Raw genomic sequence first — 23,419 nt, 5'->3', positions numbered from 1 at the left:
GTCACAAAATTTAAAACATTCAACGATATAGTATATACTTTAAAATTAGAATTTTAAATAATTTTGTCTTCACATATTCATTAAATTCCATATTTAAGCCGATTAAGTCAAAGATTGTCTACTGAACCTAGAAGACCATATTGATTTTCAACTGCAGTCCATTATCACTTTGTAGACCCATCTCTCTCCAAATGTGAAATCATATTTAACAACAAAAAGCGAATGAGAAAACAAAAATAAAATAGTATTTTCTATTATAAGAAATCTCTTATTGTCAAAAAGGTAATTAGGGAGTAGGTTAAGGATATTAATTCACTCATTAGGCAAAAGTTAATTTTAGCTTTTCCAAAAAATTTGAGAAACTTGTTGATATTAGTGAGAAATAAAGATTCATTAACCCGGTTAAACAAATCACAGTACAAAATAAACAAAGTAAGATTTCACTAAAGACAAAAGTTTCTAAGGCTTCAAAGAAATTTGGTCCACACCTTCCTCTTTCCCATCTACTTACATGGAGAAGATGAAACAAACAAAACTAACTATTACATTACTTTTACCATCCCTAAAAGTACCCAAGAAGGTGGATTGAGTTAACGTGTGTGTAGAAACAAACACAGTGAATTCACAAGAGAGAACCCCATAGACGAGGTAGTGCATTATTGGTGCCTAGTTTATGGACGACACTCATGGCTGGATATGAGATTTTAGGGGTTGAAACATTTTTGACAGTCTTAGTAAAAAAAATATATCATAACTTAGGGGCCTATTCATATGTAAAAATCTCCAAAAATTTTGAGGGCTAAAGTCATTGTTCCATTGGGATGTGCCCAGTCACTTCTTGTTTTTTTATCAGGACTTCCATAGTAGAAGTAATGACCCCAATCATCATTGTTTCCGGGTTGAACATTCTAACAGTTAAACAGTTCGGTGAATGTTCCAAATCTTATAGGTGCCTTAAGGTTGTTTGAGGAATCGACCATATCAATGTTCCTGAGGTAACTTGCTTTGCTAAAGCTTTTTTTTTGGGGTATCTAACACTGCCCATTTGTGTTGAAGTGTGGTGGCCATCTGATTGTGAGTTCACTATTTCTCCTCCCCGTTGTTCAATCATGGACAGGGCCGGGCCTGAATAGAAGCCCATCAAGCATGTGCTTGGGGCCTGACAAAGATATATATAATTTGGGAGCCAAAAATAAACATACAGAGCATGTAGCTCTACTGGTAACACTGTTATAAATGTGGGAATAGACCCGGGTTCGAATCATCTCAGCTTTATCTTTTAATATTTTTACTGTTTTTAGAAATAAAACGGCCAAAAATATTTTCTTGCTTGTGGGCCAATATTTCTTTTAATATTTTTACTGTTTTTAGAAATAAAAGGGCCAAAAATATTTTCTTACTTGTGGGCCAATATTTTTCAGGTCCGGCCCTGATCATGGATGCACTGTTTGTTAAGTAGGAGAAGAGAAAAGATGGCCATATCCTTAAACCAAGCCGTTTCCAAATTGCACCGACCAATGTCCCTCTTTTGGATCATGTGACAAAGTATAACACTTAACAGACCATTTCGACCTCACCATAGGCTCACATGTAGCAAAACAACAAGAATCAATATATCAAACATGGAAAGAATACACACAAATCATAACATTTTCCTAGATGTTACCAAAGAAATAACAAGGGCTTACCTGCCAGCCAGCTTCGATACTATTTAGATTTTGTCAGAATGAGCCACCAAGAAGCCATATCTGCGACAAGCTGAACTCATTCTGTTGCTGTATCTTTGGCTCCCACACATTTATAGTTGCCTTAGCTCCATAATACTTATCTCCAATTCCATGTAAGCTATCGCATGCTCCAATTCGAGAAACCAAACATAAAAAAAAAAGAACATATATATAGACGTATGTCTATATGGTGCATATTGACGTCACGCATTCATGCTTGAGATTGCCTTGGTTTCATATGTAAGAAAATGGTTATGTGGTAGCTGAAAGATATACCTTTTTATACTTGAATGAACAATGATACATCCACACAATTATCCGAACTGATGAGATCGTGGTTGGTGTTACACTGTTATGAAAATATAAAGGTAATCAATGGAGTGATTAACCGAGAGGGAACAATTAATGGTTTTAGCGTTGTTAAAGGAACTTTTAATCCCCTGATATCGTGTTTATCCATTATTCATTTACCTCACCAAACCTTTGTATCTAAAAAATGAACAATAATGATTTAAGTGGTTGTTGGCGATTTTTTTTTTGGATAGGATATGATGAAAGGAGTTCAAAGAGTAACAATGGCATTATGATGAATGATCAAAGACACTTTGATTAATGCATGCACAAGAGAGGAGGTGGAACCACAAGCTTTTGTAACATATTTTTTCTTTTCTTATACCACTCCATTATTGTCTTCATAATGCAAACTTTACACTTTTAAGAGTTATAGATTCTCCTAGTCCTATATTTAAATTTATTCAAAAGTTGTTGAGAAAATAGTTTACAGAAAATGGAAACATTTGAAATGATGGGGAAAAATTGTTACCGAGTGTCATGATTTGTGCTTCTAAATACCAAACACAAATTAATTCCACGTGTAACTGGAAGGCCATATGTATAATATTGTGTATGCATTTCTGTACATGTAAAGACACAGTAGAGTAGCGATGTATGTGTGACATGATTGGGCGTGATCATGTGAATGGATGTAAGCGTTTGTCTTGAGGGAAAGAAAGACTATTGAGACATGTGACTTTTTCTTGTTGTTTTTCCTTCTTACTGGTGAATCACAGACACAAATGCAAGAGATGAAACTTTTGAATCCTAATTTGACATGTTGCTATCGTGTTTGACACAAAATGTCAAGCATGTGTTCTTCTTTTTGTTGTTTCACACTAAAAGTCATGCACCGTGTGATAGACTCTCCTAGCTGTAATTTGTCAAACAATGTTACAAAGATGCTGGGCCAAAAGTCTAAACACAATCAATTGACCCAGACCGGCCCATATGGATGATCATGGCATTGCCTTGGTACCAATATCTATCTATTTTTTATCGAAAGAGATTGATTCTCCGTGTTTTATAATCCGAGTCTGAAACTATGAACTGATTTGAAACAAAATGTTGTCTCTAGAATCTCGATAAACTATCGAATTTTTGTTGTGTTCAACATGTGTTTATAAACAGTAAACAACTCTATTTCACCAACCAATCACATGGGTCGAGAACTCAACTCGATCACTCGAGATGCAACAAGAGACCTGATTTTTTATGGCCGAAAGAAAAGTTCATGCTGGGATATCAATCCAAATAAATAAAAGAATCGTCCTTGAAACCACACAAGTCCACGTCTACCATGCATTCAATTCAAGACTTGTGATCTGAGAAACCTCGGCTACTAGATTCATGACCACAAATCTCAGTTTCAAAAACGATCAGCTTGATGGTTCTATTAGGAATTGAGAATCAACACTAGATGTTAGAAAAATATTTTTTTTTGAAATATCTAACCCAAAATCAATCTATCATAGCAAATGGAAAAAGAACACAACCAATTGCTCAAAGAACGACAACATAAAACTGAAAACTTTATTCACTTCGTATAATCTGTCTTTTTTTTTTGAACATCCAGGAAGCGTAATCATATACAACAAAAAAAAAAAGATTATAATTTTTCTCAATAAACAGAGGCATCGCATCATCATCACCTAATCAATCAGCTTAGAAAAGTCAATCATAATGGGAGTACTGATTATAATAGTCATCAAACGAAGAAGAAGAAGATCGATCATCATCATCAGAATCATAAACACGATGATTATGATAGAGATTATGCTCAAAAGCAAGCCGATCTTCATCATCAGCATCATCAGACAAAGAAGAAGAAGAAGATTGAGCTTCGTGGTAGGTGTAGGAGTAGAAGGAATCATCAGGAGGGAGACACATAAAAGTCCATAAACATAGAACCAAGCGACTCAACTGATACATCGGGTAACAAACCGCCATGTCCACAAGCTGCCTTGTATTGATCCTCTGCGACGACGGTATCCTCCACATCAGCTGCCATGTCTCCGTTGAGACGTCGGCGACCGCCACAACCGCCGCACTATTGAACACCATAACACCAAAAGACTCTCTCTCTCTTTTCCTCTCTTCCGTGTGGTTTGTCGTCGCTTTGACTTTTCGTAAGTTGGTTGGTACTAAAGAGAGAGACTTCTTAAATGTTTTTATTACACAACTAAACGGAAAGAGATATGTTTTGTTTATTCAATGCCGACCATAAAGAGGTTATCTTTGTAACTGCAACTTGGTTTGACATTCGGGTCTTTTGAACCGGGTTTGGATATATTTCAAGTTTTTGATATTTCAACTTGGTTTGACATTCGGGTCTTCTCGTGGAAGCACCGTAGCCTATTGGTTAAGGTTTAAAGGCTTCTACACCCAGGTCTGGAGTTCGAATCCCAGACTATGCAATTTATTTCAGATTACAGGAAATCTAGGTTTCAAGTCCCGGAGAGAGCGGTTTATTAAACAATTATGCAGACTACAGAGGAAAAGCTTGCAAGGGATCTTCAACATGGTGCAAGTAAATCTGGCCAGGCGTGGATCTTCATAGGACGGCTCAGGTGATGCAGTTAGGCGTAGGTCTTCATAAAGCAGGTAGTATTGTCGGTTGTCGAATCGTCTATGTAATATTTCCTATATCATAATTGTAAGATCGTAATAAATCAGCGTTAAAAAAAAAAAAAAAAAATTCTAAATTTGGATATGGATCGGTTATTTTCGAATCCGAATCCGTTCAAGTCCATTTATATATGGTTTTTGATTAAGTAATGGATTCGGGTCGGTTTAAATACTTTAGATTCTAAAAAATCCGAAGTATCCAAAATGGACCCGAATACCTGAAAAACATGCAAATACCCCCAAAAATAATAAAAGAGATGTGTTTTGTTACTCAATGTGGACCAAAAGTTGTGTGATCATTGTAAGGAGAATCATTTGAAAGTTGGAACCTTTCAGTTCTAAAACTCAAAGTCAAAAGCTTTGTGGTTATGTTACTTCTGTGATAAGCCCGGCCCATTACTTATTTTGGCACCAGAGGAGAGACGGAGATAGAGGCGCTGAAGCAGCAAGTGGTCATATGAAATGCAAAGAAGATAAGGTTTGGCTGAAACGTTTTCAGAGCTCTAACAATGGCTCTGTCTCATTCCACTATTGTTTCACATAGTTGTACTCTTCCACTGTGTAGATATTCAAAGCTTCATCTTCTGAGCCAACCTTCTTATTTGCCACTTCATTTCAATAAAAACGTAAAGAGATTAGAATCTTTTCATCTTCCACCTCCATCAGCTGCAGCAGCTGCTTCATCCTACTTTCCAATCGATGTTGAGTATCTCAAGCGAGAGTTCTCTGGCCATGGAGCCACTTTCGAGGATATTGGTATATATATTTTTCTAACTTTGAATTGTCTGATCGAATGAGAAGAAGCTTACAGACTTTTATGTGATGATTAGGTGAGACATGTGTCGCCAAACTGAAACTAGACAATGGAAGTTCAGCCAATGTGATGCTGACACGTGGCATGGTGACATCGTACAAAGTCAAAGTCTGGCACGGAGGCAAAGTGGAGCTTCTCCACACATGGGTGGAACAAGAACAAGAACAGGAAGAAGTAGTGATAAGAGGAGGTGTTTCATCAGCATTTAGCTCATCAGATGACACTGAAGAATGGAGTCTCCATGGTATCACTGGAGATTCAGAGAATTGTGTTCAAGTGGAACTGAGAAGAAGTGACAAGAAGATCAAAGAGATTGAGATGAAACAGATTATAACTCTGAGAGGAGACACTCTAAGTATTGAGCTTTGTGTGACAAACAAAGGAGTTTCACCAATCAGTATTAAAGGCTGTTCGCTTGTAAGTTATCTGACAGTGAGCACACCAGAAGCTACCTATGCAGTTGGGTTGGAAGGTTCAGATTTTGTGGAGAAGACTCCTTTTCTCCCTCGTTTCGGTTTGGTTCAAGGCGAAGAGGAAGAAGAAGATAAATATGGGTTGAGTGGGGAAGAAGAGAGCAACTACAAACAGTTGAGTGAAGAGATGAGTAGGATTTACACACTTGCTCCAAGTAGCTTCACTATTATTGACAGGGTAATTAATATAACATTACATACTACTTCTTTCAATATAAACTTCATTTCATATATTCTTTGTGGATTTAATGATGTAAATTTCTCAGGGAAGAAGGAACTCAGTGGTAGTGGGAAGAGAAGGGTTTGAGGAAGTGTATATGTACAGCCCTGGTTCCAAACTTGAGAGTTACACAAAGTCTGCTTATGTCTGTATTGGACCATCTTCATTGCTAAACCCAATCTCTTTGGATCCTGGCTGTGTTTGGAGAGGTGTGTTGCATATTCACAATCCTAATTCCTGAGGGTTTTCATGAGCTGACTTTATTATAAAAAGTCTGTAAAGAGTATAATCAATTTTTAACAGACTTTCTTAGCAAGAAAACGTGAAAATTAAATTGGACACAACAAAATATTTGGTATTTTCTATTCTTAGCATAATTGGACACAGCAAATGAAAATATAAGCCTACACCCACCCAATTGGCCACTAGAAAAACCATCAAAGAAACAGAAATCCAACTTAGCTTATCTCATGATATTTCTTAAAACAACATTTTGGGATAAGTTTACAAATTTTAGGCAGTTCTACAGAAAAGCATTTAATTCATACCACCCCCAAATAAATAAAATTAACAGATAAAAATAAAGAGAGGAGAATATTAACAACAATTATAGGAGTCTACGACTTTTGATCTTATTCTGTGCTGCAGTAGATTGAGGGAGATTCAGGTGAGTGCCTCTTGAAACCTTCTTTAAAATTTATTCTGTCTTTTTTGATGTGATTCTCTTCATAGCTTCGCTTCTCTTCTTGGCTATATATATATTATTTTTCATGGCATAACCAAGATTCAGTTCCTGTGATGTGCATCTTAGTGGTAGACATTTGTATTACTATTTCCCAACATATGTATGAGTGATTCAAAATTTCACTTTACAAAGCATATTCTCTAGTTCAAAATCAATTACACTTCTGCAAGCTACTAAGAAATCAATTTCCGGCTGAGATGATGATGATTACAACAAAAGTCTCTTGATGGTTTTAAAAAGCAGCTATACCTGCCTTCTCGTCTTGCTACAGGTTCTGTTACTACAAGATACCGAGGACTGGTGGTCAAAATCAGTTTCACAGTTTCCGTCTGACCTATGAAGAACCAAATGAAACTTATAATGCAAGAAACACAGTTGATGATGATGATGATGCTTCTCCTGAGGTACTGCAATTAAGTCAAGTTATGAAACTTAGATATAAGATAAATAAAAAATAAAAAATAAAAATGCAGGACTGGTTATTGCGGTGCATCAGTTTCAATAGAAGTGCCACTTAGTGAGTTGTTTCACAAGGAGTTAGCGAAGAGGTCAGTTGAGCATTTGAAAGACAAGAGACGCAAGCGAGCTCGTGAGGATGACGATGAGAGATTCTTATGATGATATTACAATTTCTCAGCTGGGCAAATGTAGAAAGAAAACTTAAGGAGATGCGTCTGGATCACTTGGAATCAGATGGAGGTGATAAGGATGACAACAGCACTTCAAGGATTTGTCAAGAGCTTTGCTTCTGGTGATGATGAAACTGTAGCACCACAAGAAAATAGAGCCACAGACTGAAGAAGAAACTAGAAGCGAAGCAAAGCAGAGTGTTTGCTCCATGAAGATGGAGAAAAGCAGAGATTCAATGAGAAGGAAGAAGATGAAAGACCGAAACAGAGGAGCCAGCATTGGAGAAGACTTTGGCAACGATTAGAAATTGGATAACCAGAAGAACCCATAATATCCACACTGGAGTTTCTGCTTAAGCTAAATGTATCTGAAAGAAGACGAACAATGTCACATATTTTGCATAATATTGTGAACTTTAACTAAGCCTTATGATGTTATGTGTGTGTATTTAGTTTAGCATTTGAGATATCCCTCTAATCAAAAGTGTTAAATGAAGATTTTGTTTTTGTGTATATTGATGAGAGAGACCTTATTTTATACTATAATCTTTCCATTTACCTAAAAAAGGCACTGCTTCGCCTGCCACTTTCAAAATTTCCAAAAAAAAAAAAAAAAGAAAGAGACCTTTCTCTCAACAGGCTTCAGAAAGACAAAGCACAAACACAAAATCTTTATGCTGCTACACTGACTTCTTATCAAAGCTTGAAGTCTGTGTTCTCTCTTGAAAACAAACATTCATGCACAAGATTCTCTGCGCGTATACTTGTTATTTGCTCTTTAACCTCCTCTGTTTCTTTGTGTGAAGAACTCATGGCTCCCTCTGAGAACACTCGACTTCATAGTCTCACACCTCCACTGTTGGATCAAAACTTGTTCTTCCTCGTCAAGGCCACTCAGCTTCTTGAACAGATGTATAGAATATAGATCAATATGATATGACCAATAATCCAAATTAACAAGTCTGAAACTTGTAAATGATGAATAAACACACAAAATGTAAAACTAATTTTGGAAGGGAGATTATTTGAGCATGAAATTAATTCACAAGGGAGAGGCAAAACTTGGGAAATAAGGACGGATTACACTGTTAAAGGGACGAGGAGAAGGATAAGAAATGGAAGTAAGGAGGTTTGGTTGTTGAAACTGGAAGAGACAATGGGAAAAGGGAACTGCGAGCATGGCCTCGTTACTACCCTTCTTGGAAACTGCCTCAAGTCTGAGGTGCGAGGAAGGATGAGGTAAAGATTCTATCCAAATTATCTTGTTCAATGCAAAGGAGAACATGATGTTGCCCATTTTCAATAATGCACCTCCTGTGTTGTGGTTAGTGAGCCTCCAAACGTGTTGCATGCCATCTTTATTTCTCTCTGAAACCCATATCAGACGACGGTCATCATCTATGCAGCCTAAATGCATCTCAACAACCGATGATGAAGGGGATGATGGATTTGGAACGACTTGAAACGTCTCCATGTGAAGATCAAAAGCAACCAATTTTGTCTTGTCTTGGCAGAACCAATAAAGCCATCCGTTTGCAAAAACTGGTTCTCGGTCCGGCTCTATTCGATGATCAGGACGAGGTGGATTTACCTGCCTCCATTGCTTGGCACCGAAATAAAAAACCTCGCAGGACGAGGTGTTGTTGTCGTTAATGTTATGTAACCAGACTAGTTTGTATCACTTTAATTGGTTTGGTCAAGTCCATAAAGCCATAGAAGCACACAAGACCATCCAGATAAGCGTGAGCTGGCTACATTACCAACGTGATCGAGACCTCTCCCAAGTTCATAGGGGAAAAGCGTAACGTACAGGTATGACTCCTATGAAACCAAATAAAATCTCAAGCAATGAAAGAAGAAAATAAAATGATTCGAACCACCAACCTCGAAGGCATATTCAAATTAGCCGTCTTTGTTAAGACGTTTTGCCCAGTCGACGAGATCTTCCTTGGTCAGATGAACACCCTTCTTCTCTTCCTCCCTTGTGATGAAATCTAAGGTCTCTCCGGTAAAAGGCTTTATCTTCCCGAAAACACAGCTCTTCACAGCAGCAGGAGGAGAACGTACCACAAACGCAGGAGTAGTGATCTTCCTGTTGGGGTTAAACTCAGCAGCATAAGAAGAAAACGGAGCCACCACTGTTCTCATCTCTCTCTTCCAGAGATGATGGAGAGAACCTGATGATGATGCAATACGTCGCAGATTAAACATTTTCCCTCGACAACCCGAGCTTTCGATAAACCCTATCTTCTCTTATTTATACTCTTAATAACTCGGAGAAAAGAAAGAGGGTGTGTAATGATATTTCTGAACCAATTTATTTATCCAAACCGGAATTTATCTAAACGATGAGATCACTGAACCAATATATTCGGTTTACAAAAACAACCGGTCTCAAAATGTTAAACAACCAAAGAGGCTGACAATAAAAAGAAAACCAAAGAAAGGAAGAGATACCGAGACTGGTGGTCAAAATCAGTTTCACAGTTTCTCTCTGTGCTATGAATTAATAAGCTCATGAAACTTGTAGCACAAGAAACACAGTTCATGATAATGCTTCTCCTGAGGTACTGCTCTCTAAGTGAAGTTTTTCAGAAGTTGGGAGCGAAGTTCAAACGCTCTAATTATTCTGCGAACATGCCGCATGTCACTTATTCTTTAATTACAATTTTAAAATATTATTTGAGAACACTAATAGAGCTTCAACCAATGCCGATGCTCTTAGCCTTAGTTCACTCCTCCTACGCGCGCGCCTATTACCATGCTTCGTTTTTAAAAGAAGTGATGAATATGGAGTTTTTGTTAGAGTTAAAAGAAGAGACTAGATGAAGTGAAATTTTCAAGAGGGTCGTCACTTACTGGGCAAGGTGATTAAAAGAAGTGATTACTCACATACGTAGCAGAGAGTAAGAGAAGAATCAAAGTGATTATTTGTTCCTTTCATTGTCTTTTGTTTCTTGTTGAGATTTTAATATGAGAGAGAGAGAGGTAATGATGTTACAAGTTCCGGGGATACTTTATATAGGCATTGGAATTTGGCAGTGTGTTCACATAGTTACATAATATAAAAATGAAATTTCGATGTTTTTAATTAAGTACTAGCTTTTCTAATGAATTTCCAACTATTAAACAAGACAGTAAGGCGTTCATGGAATTAACAAAGGGATAGGAACAAGTTTAGATTATATTATTCCCCTCGAGATAGACCAAGTAGCAGAGACGAACGCCTTGATATACTCTACTAAATTGTTCACTAATTACAGATTCGTACTAAGCCGCGTCTTCGCTCTGTAACTTCACTATGAACTTTCACCAAACAAAGACTGAAAAACCACAAGCAACCAGCAGAGTTCTAACCAAAAGGTAGAAAGTTTCATTACCATAAAACATCACAAAATGATAGTTTTTTTTTGTTTTCCAAAAGGGTAGTAGAGCTTAGAATTCAACCAAAATCCTAGAACCTTTTTTTATGTACAGACCAAAAGTAAAACAGCTTATGGTTGTTTCATCATCTTCTCTTGCTCCTATGTATTGCTCTGCTATGTTGAGAACCAGGTGGCTAAGCTTCCATGGGATCGTCGAGCATGCTCCTATCACCATCATCATCTCGGGTGCTCTCAGATCCCTGGCTGCTGCTGCTTGTCGAAGAAGACCGACCACCACCACCATTTGTCTCGTCCTCCGCAGTCGGTAGCTGATACCTACAAACCGGGCAAGAGCTATGAAGCTGAAGCCAAGGGAGCAAGCAATCACTGTGAAAGATGTGCTTACACGGCATCTGTTTCCCCACAGTTCCCATCTCAAAGTCATCCAAACACACACAACACTCCAGCCCCGCCTCCGCCTCTTTGATTTCGACACTAGCCAAAGCCTCAAACGCATCTCTCCTAGCTGGAGGCGTTCCATACCTCCTAGGATCAGTCTCAGTCAAACTCTCAAGCATGGCTTCGAACTCAGGACCGATGAAGTACTCGCTGAGGGAACCAGCAACGGGAGGCAGAGTGTTGGAAACAGCAGAGCTCGGGACAGCCACGATCTGATTGTAGGGGTTGGTGACGATCACGCGTCCTCTCTCTCGATTGTTATCATCAGCAGCAGCAGCAGCAGGGGCAAGTGTTAAGCCAGCATATATTCCCTGAAGCAACTGGTCAATGGAAACGGGACGTCTGCCCCTTCTCCTGAGAATCTCTTGAAGCTGGGAATCCATATCGGCTCCGGGGTGGATCCTTGCGGAATTGTTCATCATTTCCATGAAGATGGGAGTCAAGATGGAATCCATTGGTCTGTGAACGTTGGTGTCCTCTCGTTGTTGCATCTCTTCAAGGAAGCCGCTTTGACAAAAGGGGCATTTGATTCCAGCTTCTTCCGTTGTTAAAGAAGTCACTGTTTGAGAACACGTGTGGCACCAATACGCCGTCGTTTCTTCTTCCATACTGTTGTTCATAGCCAAAAACAAGAAGTCAGCTTTTAAGCAAACAAAACAGCAAATCTCCGGTTGTAAGACAAAGCTAGACAGTCAAAACCCTAGAGGGAGTCAGATAGAACCCATTTCTCAAACTCGAAGATAAATCCGAACTCAACCGAAGGGAGAAACAACTTCCGAAAGGAAGAGAAACCAAAGATTGTTTTTTTTTTTTCTTTTATTGCAAATCGTGAATCCATCTCTTACAATAAAACAATTCAAGTCCATGGAGATTTATAAATACGAACAACCTAAACTCGAAACGAAAACAACAAAAATGCAGGAAAGTAAGCACCTTTCTTTGTCCTCTTCAACAACAAACGAGAAATAAAGAGAGCTATAAGGAGGAAGAAGTCCTGGGGGGAGTTTAAGGGTTTTGTATGTGGAGGATGATTCTTCTAGATCCTTCCTTCCTTCCTTCTTTCTGCCTTTTTATTTGTCTCTACTCTCTAACTGTCTCTCGTTAGTTTAATCACCTAACTACAATGAAATCAGCTGATGATCTATTATTAATTAATTAGCTAATTAGATCAGCTGATTAAATTAACCATCCGTTTTTAGCTCGTGGGCTTTTCTTTAAAAGAATACATATTTATTGGTTGGGCTTTTTTACTACACGTTGTCGTTTAATCTTGTTCATCACTCTTTTAAGTCTTGAGCAGTTTTCTTCACATACACAATTCGTTAATGCTTTGATTAGTTGAGATGCCTCCTAGCTTGACGCTTTTGTTCCACACAGCATTTGTGATAATGTCACTTGCCTCTTTTCAAGGAATCGTTCTGTTTATTATCTTGATCAGTGGACTGTCTTGTAGGTGGGCATCGACACACACTGACTTAGATTCGAGACTCCTCAATAGCAGTCACATCTTTGCCCTTTCAGGTGGGGATTTGAACAAGTGTGCATGTGATTATGAAATACGTATATTGTTATATCATATTCACTTATTTGTTTGTTTTTGTCTTCATCGAAAAGGTTTGTAAGCACTTGTTATAATTGAGAACGTTGAAGAGAAAAAAAAGTGAAGTCTAGTGTTTTTTTTTGTTAACTTTTACCGTTACTGTTTAGTCATTCATCTATATCATGCACATACATACACAAATGATGGACCCCATGAGAAATGTATTTATTGTTACAGAGTCTTAATTACGAAGGGCCGTATATGTCTTGCGAGTTGCGACCCATTACCCATCACTACCTACTTAACTTCCCGAGTCCCGACCTACAAACCAGCCACCAGTGAAAATGAGAAAGCAGAGGTGAACTATAGAGTTTAGACATGTATTTATTGTTTTTCAGAAGCAAGATTTAGACTTATGTGGTATAGGATGAGGTCTGAGAGTGAGAAAGGAGAGGTGAAGTGGGATGGGACGTGCCAAAGCATCCTATGTTTAGGTCTCTTCTAGAAGCAGAGGCTGCGGCAATATTATTGTTGAGACAATTTTGATAATGAGAAAGAAAAGTTTGAAAGTGAATCCAAAATGCTAATCAAGGTGTTAGAGTATCCTCAAGAAGAGCCAAAACTACATATACATTCACAGTGGAGGTGCTGGTACTACAAGAAGATGATTCCAACCTACTTTTATTTCTTTGGAGGATGACAAGCTAACTAATGTGTGCTGATGCAATCGCTAATTAAGCTATATCCTTTTGTATGTACCAACTTATCTTGTATAATACTCACTTGGCTAAAGCCAATCGTAGACATGCATGGATTAACAAACTCTTTGTATTAGATATTAATATTATGGGGTTTTTAATAACATCCCTAACTTTTTTCTTAATGAAATATACATATTAGTTTGAACCAAAACACTGGATAACTAATATGTTTTATTTAATTAAGAAAACTGATGATCTTTAAGCAATTGTAGAGTGTTTTCACCTCGCTGCTGAATTTGAATTCTAAATCTGTAACTGGAAAGAAAAAATCATAGAAAAAAAAGCATTTGGGGGGGGGGGGGGGGGGATTAAAATGTCACAAACTGTTTTTTTTTTAATTTTTAGGAAAGTTGACACTCAATATATACATAACATATAGTATATCCTCTCATGAAAAAGTTAATTGACATTACGTAATATCGAATACTTACTTTATTGAGAAAGCATATTGTATAGTACGTTGCATAGATACTTGGAACACCCTTTTGTTCATCCATTGGTCTATGTTGGCGTTTTTCTCCAAAACATGATAATATTGTTTTAAGGTCAGCTCTTCTTTCTAGTTTAGTTTTTTTTTCCTGGTTAAAAAAATAAAAATTCAATAGATTGTACAAAAGAGACATTTTTAACCAAAAAAAAGAATTTAACAAAGAAAATCAAGAAAAGAAAGAGACGTTGAAGAGACTTTTACTCTAACCATAGACGATAACAAGTGAGATTGCGTTGTCCATTGATGGATCCATCGTGGCAGGTGGCCTCTTTCATTGCATTTATACTTTTTATGCTGTAAAGTATTCAATTATTTGGGTTAGATTAGAAGTTTAAAACATGTTGTTGTGGTATCACTTGATTGCGCAGATAATTTTTTTACTACCTCATAGCACATTCTTTTTATTTGAATTAAATAGCACTTAAGGTTTTTTTCTAATTGTTAGAGCTTATAACATTTAAATAGAACTAATTACGTTTTGGATAAAAATGTAAATCAATGCCAATGAAGATAAAAACAAATAGCATAATTGATAATACTGAGAATTATATTTTCCTAAATATATCATTGCATGTTAAAACAACTATCAAGAAAAGTATAGTATAATTTGGAAGCGGAATTCCAAAAAAACAGAGAACATGCTAACTCTAAACTTATTATAATGTTTGTAAAAAGGAATAAGACAAACTACTATTATCATCATGAAATGTTATGCTTCATGTTGTTGTCACATGGGAGTTTCATCAGTAGTGTTCTATTTGATTGATTCTTTTGTATAAGACAACAAAGTAGGAAAAATTTTAAAAAAATAGAATGAACTATATCACTCGTTTTTCTATTCCTTTGCTGTTGTTCAATTATATGAACTATTCTGAAATTACATTTTGATGGTGATGAAACAATACTAATAGAAGAAACTATGTATTATGTTACATTTCATCTATAGATATTAGTTTCAATGAATTTTATTCAACAAAAATGAGAGATAATAAGCTAATAATAATTATCCACACTAGCATTTTTACTGAAGAGAAATCATATTGCTGGCAATGAGCCAATTAGCACATATATTTATTAGCCAATTAGCACACATATTTTGTGGTCAACAATTGTTTTTTCTGTTACACTGAATGTAATCAGAATCCATATCATATATTTTACTAATAATTTATGTAAATCATAATACAAACTAATAATTGATATTTGTTATTAATAGCGTATCTTATAAAAAGCTAATATCTTACGTGGATAATCGATATTTGTTATTGATAATATATTCTATTAAAAATATTAAAAGGAAACTATTTTAAAAATGATTAGTTTCGGTATTAGTCATATATTATTACTAATTGGTTATTTATAAAAATCTAGACTATGACTTTAAATTTGTTTATACAAATTAAAACAAAACTCTAAAATAAGCTCTACATTAATTATTTTGGAAAGCGAAGAAAATAAAGCTCTAAATATTGACAATTCTGATGAACTCATCTACAGCCGTTAAGCCCGATTAAGATTTAAAAAATCACCAATGACAGTCAAAGTAGCATCATTTTCATCACTATTGCTCAAGTTAAAAAAGGTGAATAGTAATTAGTTTCTTCTAATAATAGTTAATTTGAATAATTATTTTTTTCCATTTGGTGATACTGACAAATGTTAATATTCATTTACAATGTATATATATGTCACCTGCATAGATTTTGATAATGAAAGAACATTCTCTCCAAGTTTTCTTGTCCTCTAAAAAGTAAAAGATAATCCCTAGACTTTCGCCATTGATGAGCTCTGACCCCTGCAGTCTCACTACTTCCTCCTCTGTTTCCTCTGTTGAAGATCAATATTTGGTTTAATGGAGACTAGAAGATCGAAACCGGTTAAGAATCTACCGGAGACAATCCATTCATTGCTCGGTACGAAGTCTCATTTGACTTCAGCTTGGGTCAAATCTGTCTGCAACATCGTCAAGAACGTTTCTTCTTCTGAGATTGCTTCGACGTCGAAGGAAGAAGACGACTCTGCTTTCATCCTAGTACAGAGCATCAGAGGTCTTCTCTCGGATTCCTTTTCTTTTTTAGATTTTTTTTTCTTTCTTTGGAGTTTTGTTCTTCAATTTATTTTATTTTCTTCTGAATAAATTTCTTGTTTTCTTGTGAGAAATTAAAATCCTTTGGTGAAGATCACCTACTACATGCAACGAATATTAACCGTTGGATTAGCTGTTCTCATACTGTATTAGAGTTACGTGGCAATCATCCGACGGCTTTTTGATTATTTGTCCGCACAAATTTTTACAATATGTATGGGTCCAATATTCTAGAGAGTCAAGAGTTCAATCGCATAATAATCATAGTCAAGAAAGATTTGCCAAACCATAGTTTATTATATAGAATTAAATGTGAGAATATATGTTTTATTCAGATAATATTATATCATCAAATTCTCTGTTTTATTTTTGGTTACAGATCAACTCTCTGCGTTAACAGTTGAAGCAAATGAGCAGAACAAACGAAGGAGACAGATTCTTAACGAGTTTTTGGACCTTAAAGGGAACATTCGTGTGTTTTGCCGAGTCAAACCCTTAGAATCCAAAAACTTGAGAGCACCGGTTGCTTCAGATACAAGAAACGTGATCATCGAGTTAACAGAAAGCAAGAGGAAAACCTACAACTTCGACAGAGTTTTCCAACCTGATTCATCGCAAGGTTAGGTGGCTCTGATCTTCTTTGAGAATTTTTCCACTATGACGTCGCTTACACGGCTTCCTTATACATGAAAAGTGTTATTGATGATACTATTCAAAATGTGTAGATGATGTTTTCTTAGAGATTGAACCGGTTATCAAATCGGTTATCGATGGCTATAACGCATGCATTTTTGCTTATGGACAAACTGGTACTGGAAAAACATTTACAATGGTAAGATTAGTGGAAACATCTCTTTGATTTCACTTCTTGTTTCTTCAATCTTTTAAAGTTGATATATAATATGGGAAGGATAATGTTTCAGGAGGGTCTTCCAGAATCACCAGGTGTCGTTCCTAGAGCAATCAAGGGACTGTTCAAACAAGTGGAGCAAAGCAATCACAAGTTTGTAATCAAGTTTAGTATGCTTGAGATTTACATGGGGAATCTCAGAGACTTGCTTGTTACTCAAGGAACTAAACCCATTAGTCCAATACCTCCAAGGTAATAATAATAACATGAATCTTTACTGAGGAATTGGATTTGGACTCTATAACTGAGTGAGATTTGTTTCTCTGTTTTAAGTCTTGTGATTCACACAGACGCAAAGGGAGAGATAGATATCGAGCACTTGGTGACTCTTAAAGTGAATGACTTTGATGAAGTCTTCAAATTATACAAAGTAGGTTGTCGATATAGAGCAACTGCCTCCACTAACTCTAACTCTGCATCCAGCAGATCACACTGGTAAGAAACTGTATTTTTTGTTATTTCTATAAATTTATGTTACACATTATGTTGTCTGATCTTGGATCATTAAACAGCATGATCCGAGTATCGATTACTTGTGCTGGAGCTCCTGAGAGACGGCGTGAAACAAACAAGATATGGCTAGTTGATCTTGGAGGAAGCGAGCGCGTGTTGAAAACGAAAGCCACTGGTCGCCGTTTTGATGAAGGCAAAGCCATTAATCTCTCTTTATCTGCTTTAGGAGATGTCATCAACTCTCTTCAACGCAAGAACGCTCACATTCCTTACAGGAACAGCAAGCTCACACAAGTTCTCAAAGACTCTCTCGGAAACTAACATCTTCCACAAATCTCTTGATATTAACTTAAAATGTTTTCTTCACTTCGGTTCTTGGTTTTTTCAGGGCAAGACTCTAAGACATTGATGCTTGTTCATGTCAGCCGGAAAGAAGATGATCTTTGCGAAACCATATGTTCTTTAAATTTCGCAACTAGGGCAAAGAACATCCACTTAGGTCAGGACGAATCAAAGGTACATAACTTGCATAACACGTCAACTAGCTTTATAGTGTTAAAACACTTTCTGATGTGTTAAAGACTCTTCATAGGAAGAACAAGAGAAAAAGGAGGCAGTGATGATGAATCTACAGAAGATGATGGAAAAGATCGAGCAAGAACGTGAGACAACGTTGAAAGAGATCAGATCTTTAAACGAGACATTAGAGAAACTCACTAGTAAGCCTCATGTTACTGAAGAAGCAGAAGTGGATGAGATAAGAGAAGAGGTTCAAGTTACACCAAAGTTAAAGAGAAACAAATCAAGACGTGCTTCAGATGTGTTTCCTAGCTTCATGAGACCAACAGCTAGTAGTAGCAGCAGAAGGCTATCAGGAACATATTTTAGCGTGATCTCTCATGGTCCTGGCCTTAAGTCAAGAAGGAACTCAATGATCTCTGTCCGAGCTGAATCCGCGTGTCTTCCCATGAAGAAGAACGGGTATGATTCCGTGTGTGACTCATCAGAGAGAAGCGTCTCGAAGTCTACTTGTGTCATGCGTGCAGATGATGCAGCAACGGTTGATAGTCAGGACATATCTGAATGTGATATTAAGTTGGTCGTGTCTGAGCACAAGCCAAAGGTACAGCATCTGGGCCACGGATCTGCTAAGAAACCTAGTTCTTCAAAGATTGTTGGAACAGAGTTTTCTAGGGTTAACAGTTGGCTTCATTCGCAATCCGCAAACAGGAGTTACTTGCTTGACAAGAAACAGCTTCCTGCGACGCCTCCCCCGGTTAAAGCACGCAGTCTAAGCAGAAACAGATCGTTGGAGAAGTCATCTGCAAAACTGGAAGATATAGAAGAGTACAGAACAGAGGAGACAGTGATTAAACCTACACCGATGCTTAAAGATCTGTTTGAGCTGCAATGTCTCTGTTCTTCCGAAACAGAGGATCAGATTCTTTCCAAATACCCTAATCCTGACAACGACGGTGACAATAATGTATGGGAGCAAGGTTCACTTAAGCCAAGATCTCAGAGAGGTTTGGCTTTCCCGGAGGATATAGCTCCACCATTGCGTAGGCAACAAGTAATATTGGGCGAGAGAGGTAAACTTATTTGGATTCGCTTTTGTACAAACGCAAACGCTTTTGTGTCCCTTTGTTCATTTTCTGAGATATTCTGTTTTTGGTTGCAGGAAGAGCTCAAACGTTTATGCAGAAGCTTCATGCATTATGCTTATGCATAGTTATGGCACTAGGGTTTATTGATGTGGGGTATGGTAATGACTTCTTCAATGGGTTAACGAAGTAAAGACAAAGAACTGCAGGCTGTCTTGATCCCCAAGCAAATGATGCAAGTTTAGCTTTCTCAATAGAGATTTAAGTATGTATTATTTTGTGAATAACCTGTCAATGATTTTGAGTAAAAGAAAATCAGAAAAGCCTGTCATGTCTTGTTTTCTGGGGTAATGTCAAAAGGTTATATGGCTTTTATAGAAATTTTGGTCTCCTTGAGTCAATTTTCAGAGATGTTCATTATGTAGGAATCTAGTTGGCTTGTCTTTTTTTTTTTTTTTTGTTATGGTCGAACCATTAGAACAAACTCTCTGTTTCAGATGATGTCAGAATTGATTTAGTCCCTCTCATAAGGTTATTGATCAAAAAGTGGTGGTCACTTTTTTTGGATCAAATGTGGTGGTCAATTTTCATTTGCTATTCTTCAGTTTTGTTTCAATCCAAGCCTCACTGAACAATAGTTTCTTGTGTGAGCTAAAGAAGCAAAACTTGATCTGTAATTGTGGTTAATGATAGTGTGTGAAAGAAGTTGCACTGTAGTAAGTATACATTTGTTCCACTTTCGCTCAATTTTCTTGTTGGTGACCCCTAAAATACCTATTGAGTTTTCTCACATTAAATAAAATTGTATTAACTATTTCAGCTGGACATATTGAATTGTATCCACAGCATCGCATCAGATCATAATTAAATTAATTCATACTAGACCATGCGCTGCACAACAACGGACTCATCAAAGACTCTGAAATTAACAAAAATCCCAAAAGAATATGGGAAGAAACAAATTCTAGAAAAATGGTAAACCCAAAATAGATGGAGTCGTAGAGGTCAAAACTGAATAGTCCTAATATGGACGACAGGGAGAGCGTAATGAGAGGACCTAAAGACACGAGAAAACGAGAAACTGAATTTAAATGAACTATAAAAACGTCATTTAACAATTGAAGAACAAAAAAAAAATAAAAACAAACCCTAAACCCAACATACACTAACCCATTCGTTTTCTAACACTTGAAAACAAAAATATTATAAACTTTATTAATCATATAAGGTTCATTATTAATGAAGGGTGGGGTTAAACTATGGGCCGTGTGCCTATGTCTGGCGCTGACGACCGTCGTGATAGTCCAAGCGGAGGATCCTTACTTTCACCACGTGTGGAACGTGACGTACGGAACCGCATCTCCTCTCGGTGTTCCACAACAAGTCATTCTCATCAACGGTCAATTCCCTGGTCCTAACCTCAACTCAACTTCTAACAACAACATCATCGTTAATGTCTTCAACAACCTAGACGAGCCTTTCCTCCTTACTTGGTACGTTTATCCATAATAGATAGACCGTGATCTTCAGTTTCCTACCATTTTTTCGTATAATACCACTAGATAGAGAATAGAGATCTCCATTTAGATAATTCGCTTTGATTATTTCCTTATAAGAAAATAAATATTTAATGAGTTTGAATAAACAAATCGTAAATTAATCGAATTTTAGATAAATGATTGAATATGATTCTCTTTAAACAATTATAAAACAATGATGGTTTATTGTTCCTAGTTACACTTTCAGCATGTCAAAATATACATTAAATTTACTTTTTAAATGGTGAAAAGATAGAATAAGTTTTTAAAATGTGCAAAATTTTATACTATTCACCACCAGTAATTTAGCTCGTTTTGATTCAAAGTTCTAATGCTGCCAATATTATATATATATATTTATAGATAAAAATACATTGGATAATCGGTTTGGTTCGGTTTGGTTCGGTTTAAACCCAAACCAAACCAAACCATTCGGGTTGAGTAAAACATGAACCAATTGGGTTATGTAAAGGGGACGGTTTGGTTTGGGTCGGTTTAACTTTGGTTGGTTTGGTTCGGTTCGGTTCGGTTTGGGTTTTTTGCCCACCCCTAGCCAATAGAGAGCTTACAAATCAGGTTTTACTTGGAAACAAATTATGTATAGGAATGGAATCCAGCATAGGAAGAACTCATGGCAAGCAGGGACTGCCGGAACAATGTGTCCCATCCCACCGGGTACTAACTTCACATACCATTTCCAGCCAAAGGATCAGATCGGTAGCTACTTCTACTACCCTACCACGGCAATGCATCGTGCCGCGGGTGCCTTTGGTGGCCTCCGTGTGAACAGCCGTCTTCTTATCCCGGTCCCATATGCTGACCCTGAAGATGACTACACTGTCCTTATCAACGATTGGTACACCAAAAGCCACACTCAGCTCAAGAATTTCCTAGACAGTGGCCGTACTATTGGCCGTCCAGACGGCATTCTCATCAATGGTAAGGCCGGAAAAGGCGACGGCTCTGACCAGCCTCTTTTCACATTGAAGCAAGGGAAAACCTACAGAATTCGGATATGTAACGTGGGTCTCAAGGCATCTCTCAACTTTAGGATTCAGAACCACAAGATGAAGCTTGTTGAGATGGAAGGCTCACACGTTCTCCAAAATGATTATGACTCACTTGACGTTCACGTTGGTCAATGCTTTGGCGTGATCCTTACGGCCAACCAAGAACCTAAAGATTACTACATCGTAGCTTCCACAAGGTTCTTGAAAAACGCTTTGACTACCACAGGGCTTCTCCGCTACGAGGGAGGCAAAGGTCTTGCCTCTTCTCAGCTACCAGCGGCTCCCGTTGGCTGGGCTTGGTCTTTGAACCAGTTCCGCTCTTTCAGGTGGAACTTGACAGCCAGCGCAGCTAGACCTAACCCACAAGGCTCTTACCATTACGGAAAGATTAACATCACTCGCACCATTAAGCTTGTGAACACTCAGGGCAAGGTCGACAGCAAGCTCAGATACGCTTTGAACGGAGTCTCGCACATAGACACCGAGACCCCCTTGAAGCTCGCTGAGTACTTTGGTGTTACCGATAAAGTTTTCAAGTACGACAGCATTTCCGACAACCCTACCTCGGATCAGATCAAGAACATAAAGATAGAACCCAATGTTCTCAACATCACTCACCGCAACTTCATCGAAGTCGTATTCGAGAACCACGAGAGGAGTGTCCAGTCTTGGCATTTGGATGGCTACTCCTTCTTCGCTGTAGCGTAAGTGACACTCTACATCTTTTTTTGAACTACACGTAACAAATTACAAACCCTAAATTTAGATCAATTTTCACACCCTGATATCATTTTCTTTCATTGAACAAAAAGGGTTGAGCCAGGAACATGGACACCAGAGAAGAGGAAGAACTACAACCTTCTAGACGCAGTGAGCAGACACACAATCCAAGTCTACCCCAAGTGTTGGGCTGCAATATTGCTCACATTCGATAATTGTGGGATGTGGAACATTAGGTCGGAGAATTCTGAGAGACGGTACTTGGGACAGCAACTCTACGCAAGCGTCTTGTCGCCGGAAAAATCCCTCCGGGACGAATACAACATGCCGGAGTCAAGTCTCCAATGTGGTCTGGTCAAGGACAAACCTAAGATCAACCCCTATGCTGGAGCCTAATTTTTTTCTTTAATTAATACTTTTATTTAACAAACAAAAAGAGTTTGGCTTTTCTGTTGTTGAAGTCAGTTTCGAACCCGAACGGATTAACTTTTTAAAAAAATGTTTTGGGGGTCTTTTAATTATTAATTCAAGTTATTAATCTGACTCAAACATATGCTATTCATATATATACAATAATGTATGTATGTTTATCCCTTCAGTTTGTCGTGGTCTTCTTCTATACACGATGAATTAATTAGACTTTGACAATTAAATTAATTTATTTTGGCGTTTTCTATTTGTTTTTTCAATTTAATCGTATTCAACTTAAGCTTATTAATTAACTAATGAAATGAGCATAAAATGATATATGTTTTTTTTATCATAAAAAAATGATATATGTTTTGGTACCTAGCTGATGATAAGTATATTATTTGATAATACATTACCGCAATGTTTTTCTTTTTTTTTTTTGGAACACTACTTTTAATTAGAAAACTTAGATGACAAGGTTCAGAGGAGATGCTACAAAGGTT

General features: G+C 37.3%; 5 protein-coding genes across 6 annotated transcripts; 3 read left to right on the top strand and 2 right to left on the bottom strand.

The window, feature by feature from the left end:
• Positions 1-3,569: 3,569 nt before the first annotated feature.
• Positions 3,570-4,476, bottom strand: LOC103871040. The gene has a single exon (XM_009149257.2). The coding sequence runs from the start codon at positions 4,122-4,124 to the stop codon at positions 3,735-3,737; it is 390 nt and encodes a 129-aa protein (XP_009147505.1). The 5' UTR covers positions 4,125-4,476; the 3' UTR covers positions 3,570-3,734.
• A 572-nt stretch (positions 4,477-5,048) lies between these two features.
• Positions 5,049-6,555, top strand: LOC103871039 (protein NDH-DEPENDENT CYCLIC ELECTRON FLOW 5). The gene is made up of 3 exons (XM_009149256.3): positions 5,049-5,444; positions 5,519-6,153; positions 6,242-6,555. The coding sequence occupies exons 1-3, from the start codon at positions 5,198-5,200 to the stop codon at positions 6,434-6,436; spliced, it is 1,077 nt and encodes a 358-aa protein (XP_009147504.1). The 5' UTR covers positions 5,049-5,197; the 3' UTR covers positions 6,437-6,555.
• A 4,338-nt stretch (positions 6,556-10,893) lies between these two features.
• Positions 10,894-13,824, bottom strand: LOC103871038 (E3 ubiquitin-protein ligase SIRP1). 2 transcript variants are annotated; one of them, XM_033274014.1, is made up of 3 exons: positions 12,327-13,824; positions 11,341-12,002; positions 10,894-11,270 (listed from the first exon to the last, which is right to left on the bottom strand). In XM_033274014.1, the coding sequence occupies exons 2-3, from the start codon at positions 11,999-12,001 to the stop codon at positions 11,005-11,007; spliced, it is 927 nt and encodes a 308-aa protein (XP_033129905.1). In that variant the 5' UTR covers position 12,002; positions 12,327-13,824; the 3' UTR covers positions 10,894-11,004. The 2 variants fall into 2 exon arrangements, with proteins under 2 accessions (XP_033129905.1, XP_009147503.1); XM_009149255.3 differs by having other exon boundaries at positions 10,920-12,002.
• Positions 13,825-14,171: 347 nt separating this feature from the next.
• Positions 14,172-19,618, top strand: LOC103871037 (kinesin-like protein KIN-14T). The gene is made up of 9 exons (XM_009149254.3): positions 14,172-16,232; positions 16,650-16,889; positions 16,996-17,102; positions 17,194-17,372; positions 17,454-17,615; positions 17,693-17,946; positions 18,022-18,149; positions 18,226-19,225; positions 19,315-19,618. The coding sequence occupies exons 1-9, from the start codon at positions 16,037-16,039 to the stop codon at positions 19,428-19,430; spliced, it is 2,382 nt and encodes a 793-aa protein (XP_009147502.2). The 5' UTR covers positions 14,172-16,036; the 3' UTR covers positions 19,431-19,618.
• A 283-nt stretch (positions 19,619-19,901) lies between these two features.
• On the top strand, positions 19,902-23,017 carry LOC103871036 (L-ascorbate oxidase homolog). The gene is made up of 3 exons (XM_009149252.3): positions 19,902-20,730; positions 21,380-22,489; positions 22,598-23,017. Exons 1-3 carry the CDS (start codon positions 20,477-20,479, stop codon positions 22,899-22,901), a joined length of 1,668 nt encoding a protein of 555 aa, XP_009147500.2. The 5' UTR covers positions 19,902-20,476; the 3' UTR covers positions 22,902-23,017.
• The last annotated feature ends 402 nt before the right edge of the window (positions 23,018-23,419 follow it).

This window comes from Brassica rapa, chromosome A06, assembly GCF_000309985.2.
Source record: "Brassica rapa cultivar Chiifu-401-42 chromosome A06, CAAS_Brap_v3.01, whole genome shotgun sequence".
Classification (NCBI taxonomy): Eukaryota; Viridiplantae; Streptophyta; class Magnoliopsida; order Brassicales; family Brassicaceae; genus Brassica; species Brassica rapa.
Note: the sequence above shows the minus strand (reverse complement) of the source record. Positions and strands in the feature narration are given on the sequence as shown.